Consider the following 6,889-nt stretch of genomic DNA (forward strand, 5'->3'; position numbering starts at 1 on the left):
ATGAAGACATTTCTTATTGCAGCATTGGTATGATCAGGTTTACATTCGCTGAAATTCTGTGAGACTGAAATTTCTACGTAATAAACTATTTGGTTAAACTTTTAGATAACTTATGTATCGGCACTGAACGAGGAATTGTTGCACTACGTTAGCGATGATGTACCCAGCGGCTCTTATAAATATTACAGCTTGACATATGACGGTAATATTAAGATACGGTTGACATCAATGTGAGTAACATTGTTAATAGAAATTAAATAATGCTGCGATTACTGCCCAACATTCTTATTCTATTGATAAAATAGAATCTTTTTTCTTTGTTAAGATACACGATGCATTGTGTGTTTTATACCTTTTTTAGAACAGGAGATGCAGATTTATATGCATCACAGATTATAAGCAAACCGACGTACGAGCCGGATCATTATTGTCTGCAATCCACAACTTGTGGAGAAGATACTATTTTCATACCTAAGAGGTACTTACTATATATTATAATCTTAAGTTTATTTTATTATTCTCAATATGTTACATTTTCTCAGCTTTAAACGGCCTGTAAGTATTGGTGTTTATGGCCATCCGTCGCACGAAATTAGTAAATACACTTTGTTGGTGTCTGAAGTAATAGTTGAGGACGATACTTCATCTTACGACGAGACATCAGGAAATACTTACAAAACTCGTGATAGAGTAAGCCATGAATTACTATATAATTCTATTTTTCTTACTTTTATTTATACTTATTTTATTTCATATGAGCGTCATACTGTATTTATTTTAGATCAGAGATATTTTATTTTTTGCCAATCTGGATCTCTTATTTGAATTATTGTTTTGAAATAATTGCTGGAGCAATTAAGAAATTTAGAAATTGAATTCTCGAAAATTATCGATAAACATGTTGGAATACGAAAACCAAATCTTCCTTGACATCCTTCAGGAGGATGGATTAGTTATTACTGCTAAGTAAGTATATTTTATCTTTGCTGTATCAGATTTCATATAATAATGTAATTTTATTATTTATTGGAAAATGTTCACAGGGGTCTTGGTATAGAAACTGTTTTTACAAATGTGATAAAAGCTTATTTGGATCCGGGAAATCTGGTTATAGTTCTAGGAACCACTGATTATGATGAGCGTTACTTTATTGATCTACTTAAAAGTTATGGAACAAGTAGATTACCATTTGTAGTTAATGCAGAATGTTCTTCTAACGAAAGGTATAATTAAAAAAATATTCCTGTTTTATATATGCATTTAATATAATCAATTATCAAATACAGGGAAATAATGTATTTGGAAGGTGGAGTGCTGTTTATATCGGGTCGTATTTTGGTGGTAGATCTGTTAAAAAATAGAGTTCCACTGCACTTGGTCACTGGCATTCTCGTCTATAGAGCTCACAATATACTGAATGCTTATCAAGAAGCATTTGCATTGCGTTTGTACAGACAAAATAATAAGACTGGATTTATCAAGGCATTCACAAGTTCGTCACTGGCTTTTACAGTTGGATTTTTGAAAGTAGAACGAGTTATGAAAGCTTTGTTCGTGAAGAAATTATATTTATGGCCGCGTTTCCACGCAACTATTAATAATTGCTTGTCTAAGCATGAGCCCGATGTTATAGAATTACATGTGCAGATCACAACAAAGATGCAAAACATTCAAAGTACTTTGCTTGATGTTATGAATTATGTCGTAAAAGAATTAAAGAGGCTCAATAAATATTTAGATTTAGACGAATTGACTGTGGAAAATGCAGTGGCAAAGAAATTTCACAAGCAGTTACATTTGCAAATAGATCCAATTTGGCATCAACTTAGTATAACGACCAAACAATTTTTTTCTGACTTAAAAACATTACGTTCCCTTATTATATCTTTGACGTACGAAGATTCTGTTTCATTTTATGTCATGCTAAATCGTTTACGGACTATGGAATATGCTATGAAAGCCGGTGGTTGGATAATGTTGGATGAATTCGAGAATCTGTTTAAGTATGCCAGAAGCAGAGTTTATACAGAAAAGAATGAACTGAAACCAGAACCAAACCCAAAATGGGAAGCTTTATCAGAAGTCTTATTTGAGATTCAAGAACAGAAACATAAGAAAAAAGATTATGAAAATATTGATAAAGTTCTTATCTTGGTACACGATAATCATATATGTCGCCAATTGAAGAATTACTTAACTATGGGTGCAAATGAATACTTACTTTATGAAGCTCTGAAAAAACTATCGCATAATAAAGAACAAAAGACAAGTGACGATAGTAGAAAGAAAACGAAAGATCAGCCATCAACATCTGAAAGTAACATAGATGAAGAAACGGAAGACACTCAAGATACTTATGTGCTCACCTTGTCGCAAAAATGCGTAGAAGGAACTCAATCCAATACTTCTACAGAAGATATCAAACATCAGACATTGTTTGAAGAATGTTCGCAAGTAAATTACATATTATAACATTTAGAAAATATTTATTTATTAAAGGAAATGCTTTTTTATTAATTCTGTTCTCTGATTTTAAAGATTGCAGAATTGGATTTGACTAGAGAACATTATGCAACATCTGCACCTATCGTTTTTATACAAGCCATAAAGAAAGGAGGAGATCCAATGGCCTTACAACGAATGTTAACCGAGCATATCCCAAACAATATTATTTTGTATGCAACCGATATCGGCATTGTGAGGCAATTAGAGATATATCAGAATAATAATCCGTCATTAAATTTAAAAGTGTATTTTTTAATTTATGGTGGATCGATTGAGGAACAAGAATATCTTACTTCCTTACGACGAGAAAAGGAAGCATTTGAGTCTTTGATTACTACGAAAATTGTGAATATTCTAATAATCTTATAAAAAACAATATATACTGAACAATTATGTTACTATATAATTAATAATTTTTATTATTTTTAGACCATGGTTGTGCCAGAAAATCAGGACGGCAAATCGGATGATTGTTTGGCTTTTACAATTCAATCAGATGATGCAAATCAGGAAAACACGCGTAAAGGAGGGATGCAATCTGAAGTCAAAATAATTCCAAAAGTTATTGTCGATATGAGAGAATTTAGAAGTGAGCTACCAGCTATTCTCTATACGCGCGGTATAAAAATCGAACCAGTAACATTAGTGGTAAGTGAAATTTATAAAAGTATATTTTGATATAAAATATTGTTTCTACATGATTTACAATGTTATAGGTAGGTGATTATATTTTAACACCAGAAATATGTGTTGAGAGGAAAAGCATATCTGATTTAATCGGTTCTTTACTTTCCGGGAGATTATATAATCAAGCAGTTTCCATGACAAGGCATTATGCTAAACCTATGCTTCTCATAGAATTTGATCAAAATAAACCATTCTGTTTTCAGGTATCCAATTTTATAAAAATAACGTAAGAATGCACAATTTTCTTCATATAATTATAAAGAATATATTATTATATTAATATATATCTATTGTTTTAGGGAAATTATTATGTTAGTAAAGATCTTAAAAGTAATGACATAATGGCAAAACTGCAATTAATGATTTAATATATGTCATAAATAATTACATTATAGATACTAAAGTTATATGTTCGTAGCAAGGACGAGATCAGCCCGATTCCAATGTAGCTGCTAAAATTGGAGCAGATGAAGACACAGAAAACAAGCAAATAATAGTAGAAAAATATAATCCTCACATCCAAGATTTTATAGGTAAATTACCGGGTGTACATTCGAAAAATTTGCGTGTCCTATTAAATAAAGGGAAATCATTAGATCATCTTATCAAGCTATCACAAGTATGTAAAAACAACAATTAAAAGACTTAAATTCTTTATAATATATTTTTTTTCTTACAATTTCTAAGTAAAAATATTAAAAATTAATAATTTTTCTATAAATAGGAAGAACTAAAAGAAATACTTGGAAATAAAAATGATGCTGAATTATTATATAAAGCTCTACACGAGAAATGTTTATCAACAGATGAAGGTCCGGGAACTAGCAAAGTTTCTAAAGTACGTGGTAAGAAACTTTTCTCTAGAGTAAAAAAATAATGTAAAAGATGTATCTTGATATTTTTAGTACATTTAAAATATTAATAAAAAAATATTACAATCTGATAAACATATTTTGTAAAATACAGTTATATTATGTTATCCTTGATACAAGTAAGAAAATGTATATATAAAAAGCAATATAGATAAATTTATAAAAAGCAATATAGATAAATTTATTAGATAATAACCACAAATATACAAGATCTTAATGTATAAAGATGTAATAGTTATATTTCACAAAATGAGTCAACAAAAAATTTATTAATAGAATTTCGAATAAAATTAGTCGAGATAAATTTAGCTTCTATTCACAGAAAATCATTTATAAATTACACCTGAAAATTATTAATGCATTATTTATGTCAATTTAATCGATATATCTTTTTTTTCAATATTACTTACATTGCTTCAGTAAGATTCTCAATATCACTCTCTTCATCGCTGTTACTAGTTTCATCAAGATTGTATAAAAATGAATCATTTTCAGACATAGGAAAATAATATCTGGAATAAATAATAAATCACTTAACATAATTTCTGTTTTTATGTAAATTGTATATAATTACAATCGTATTTACTCTGGCTGATCCCAAACTTTTTGTGTGGCAATTTTACAATGTTGTTGATTTTTCATATGTTCCAAAACATTGTCCGATTTTGTTTCGCAGAAGATACATCGTTGTAATTGAATTTGTCTTTTTATGTAATTGACTACTTTCACCTATAATTTGATAATAACATGTTACAAAAAGGGGAGATATATATTGATAAAAATATAAAATTAATAATTGCACGACAATTCTTTACTTTCTGGTAAAAGGTCAGGTCTTTGACAGTTTCTTCAAAATCAAAACTATGTGTCTCTTTCATATGCCTTAGAATACAAGTAAATTCATTGTTGCTATAATTACAAAATAAACACGTAATTGTGATAGATTCGTCATTCCAATCAGACCACGAGCTTTCTTCATCCTCGTTTTCGCTACTGCCACCTCTTATGTCGGGTTTTGTTTTCAAATTAGTCTGTAGAAATAAAATATTATATTTCTGAAGTATTAACATTTCTTATCTCAAATCGCACATTACCTGTTTTCGTTCCCAAGTCTTTTCTGGCTCTAGGTAATTGTTTATATAAAATTTATCGTACGCTTTATTATGAGGATTTATGCTTTTGTGAAATTTTTTCCGCATATGTTCTTTTAATACCATACGATCTTTAAATGTTCCCTCACAATAAATGCATATTAAACTGAAACGATTGATAGAGATAATTATATAATTTCATATAAATATTCTTAATACATACATACATATATACATATCGCATTATTTTGGAATACATGTAGAATTCAATGACATATGTATATCAGTTTTTTTTAATGTAATACCTTTCAATATTGTTTTGGATTTTATCTAGAAACTCATCCACGAACACTAAGTTTCCTGGCTTGCCAAGATAAAGATTGTGCTTCTGATACAAGTGTTCTATGTACGCAGCACGTGATCCACAGATTTCAGTACGGCAAAATATACAGCCGCGCTTAAAACTAGTATCTGCACGCTCAGCTTCTTGTTGTGCCAATATCCATTCCTTAACATAGTAATTACAAATCGTTATAAAAGATTATAAGAAAAATTATTATATAAGATTATTATAAGAATCGAGATACAAAAGATTATTATAAATTACAAGAGATTATTATAACTTTATTGACTTTTCATTGATGTACGTACTAGTTTAGCTCGATGTATCTCGTCTCTCAAAGTCTTGTCTTCCGACAGACAGTCAGAAAGCAGAAAGTAATGTTCGTTTTTACTTGGCTGTCCATCCGGTGTGCAATCCATTAACACTGTACTACAATAGGTCGTCAATGGTGCTTCTTTAAACTTTGTGCTCCAGTAATGTACATAACTAAAATTATCTCAGTATTATTATACTTTACTACAAAGAATATAAACATGATATGAAGTGATCATCTTACCTCCTTAAATTGGCTATTTTCCAAACATCAGCTATAACGAGACGATGCACTTTAAATAAGTGTGTAAGAAGATCCATCTCGTTCGTCGGAAGAACAAATGTGCAATCACACACTAAGCATTTCGTATCACATGGCTTATCGTCCAAACCGACGAATTGTGACTTGTACATTGCGAGTAATTTGAATTGTAAGTTTGATATAAGAAAGAGCCCGTATTATAATTATTTATTTATTTATTTATTATTTATGTGTATTCTTTTTTATTTTACGTATGTTTACTGTCGCAAATGCGGTCAGAAATCTTGCTGCAATGCATTAGATTTTGATATATTCAACACCGACCGAAATTTCTATTGAAGGATATTTGCATTCTGTGATTTCGGGGCGAGGAATTTCGACGGATTTACAATTAAATTATGATTGATTGCAACTACTCCGTATAGCAACAAAATCCGAGGCCCGAGGCTGACGACCATCAGCTGTTCCATACTAATTTCATGATATGCTCTTGTGCATATTTCCGCAAGCGCCAATCAGGGACTTGTTCAAGCTTAAGCGGGGAGCACAGACTCTTGCATAACGCATAACACGTAATGCATAAGAAAATGTACCAATCAAAGCCCTCCGTTTCCTTCCTTTCCTTGAAATAAAGAATTCTGATTGATTGAATTTCTTATGCATTACATGTTATGCGTTATGCAAAAGTCTGTGCTCCCCGCTTTACGTCACACGGACTGCGGTCCACTTGACGCTACAAACGCTTCGAAGCAATCAGAACAAAGAATTTTACGAATTGACTAATCAAAGAATGCTTCGAAGCGTTTGTAACGTGAAG

The 6,889-nt window shown here is 30.6% G+C and overlaps 3 protein-coding genes across 3 annotated transcripts; 2 read left to right on the forward strand and 1 right to left on the reverse strand.

The window, feature by feature from the left end:
* mei-9 (DNA repair endonuclease XPF mei-9) lies at positions 1 to 838 on the forward strand. The gene is made up of 5 exons (XM_018457849.1): positions 1 to 27; positions 106 to 230; positions 362 to 478; positions 543 to 690; positions 782 to 838. The coding sequence occupies exons 1-5, from the start codon at positions 1 to 3 to the stop codon at positions 836 to 838; spliced, it is 474 nt and encodes a 157-aa protein (XP_018313351.1).
* Positions 839 to 848: 10 nt separating this feature from the next.
* Positions 849 to 4,088, forward strand: LOC108728990 (DNA repair endonuclease XPF mei-9). Its single transcript, XM_018457870.1, has 8 exons — positions 849 to 966; positions 1,044 to 1,223; positions 1,287 to 2,454; positions 2,539 to 2,850; positions 2,935 to 3,153; positions 3,222 to 3,395; positions 3,611 to 3,811; positions 3,917 to 4,088. Exons 1-8 carry the CDS (start codon positions 899 to 901, stop codon positions 4,067 to 4,069), a joined length of 2,475 nt encoding a protein of 824 aa, XP_018313372.1. The 5' UTR covers positions 849 to 898; the 3' UTR covers positions 4,070 to 4,088.
* A 269-nt stretch (positions 4,089 to 4,357) lies between these two features.
* On the reverse strand, positions 4,358 to 6,528 carry LOC108728991 (zinc finger protein 277). The gene is made up of 8 exons (XM_018457871.1): positions 6,055 to 6,528; positions 5,807 to 5,984; positions 5,461 to 5,663; positions 5,159 to 5,321; positions 4,880 to 5,095; positions 4,651 to 4,793; positions 4,475 to 4,576; positions 4,358 to 4,407 (listed from the first exon to the last, which is right to left on the reverse strand). Exons 1-8 carry the CDS (start codon positions 6,222 to 6,224, stop codon positions 4,395 to 4,397), a joined length of 1,188 nt encoding a protein of 395 aa, XP_018313373.1. The 5' UTR covers positions 6,225 to 6,528; the 3' UTR covers positions 4,358 to 4,394.
* Positions 6,529 to 6,889: the final 361 nt, after the last annotated feature.

This window comes from Mycetomoellerius zeteki, unplaced genomic scaffold (genome assembly GCF_001594055.1).
Source record: "Mycetomoellerius zeteki isolate Tzet28-1 unplaced genomic scaffold, Tzet1.0 scaffold69, whole genome shotgun sequence".
NCBI lineage: Eukaryota > Metazoa > Arthropoda > Insecta > Hymenoptera > Formicidae > Mycetomoellerius > Mycetomoellerius zeteki.

Bases quoted from the DNA above. Each gene is read 5' to 3' on its own strand.
- mei-9 (XM_018457849.1), top strand. From the start codon at position 1: ATGAAGACATTTCTTATTGCAGCATTG. The intron at 231-361 runs GTGAGTAACATT...TACCTTTTTTAG, and splicing joins AAGATACGGTTGACATCAAT to AACAGGAGATGCAGATTTAT. The intron at 479-542 runs GTACTTACTATA...ACATTTTCTCAG, and splicing joins ACTATTTTCATACCTAAGAG to CTTTAAACGGCCTGTAAGTA.
- LOC108728990 (XM_018457870.1), top strand. From the start codon at position 899: ATGTTGGAATACGAAAACCAAATCTTCCTTGACATCCTTCAGGAGGAT. The intron at 3,396-3,610 runs GTATCCAATTTT...ATATGTTCGTAG, and splicing joins ATAAACCATTCTGTTTTCAG to CAAGGACGAGATCAGCCCGA. The intron at 3,812-3,916 runs GTATGTAAAAAC...TTCTATAAATAG, and splicing joins ATCTTATCAAGCTATCACAA to GAAGAACTAAAAGAAATACT.
- LOC108728991 (XM_018457871.1), bottom strand. From the start codon at position 6,224: ATGTACAAGTCACAATTCGTCGGTTTGGACGATAAGCCATGTGATACG. The intron at 4,794-4,879 runs GTAAAGAATTGT...ATCAAATTATAG, and splicing joins ACCTGACCTTTTACCAGAAA to GTGAAAGTAGTCAATTACAT. The intron at 4,577-4,650 runs GTAAATACGATT...TATTTATTCCAG, and splicing joins AAAGTTTGGGATCAGCCAGA to ATATTATTTTCCTATGTCTG.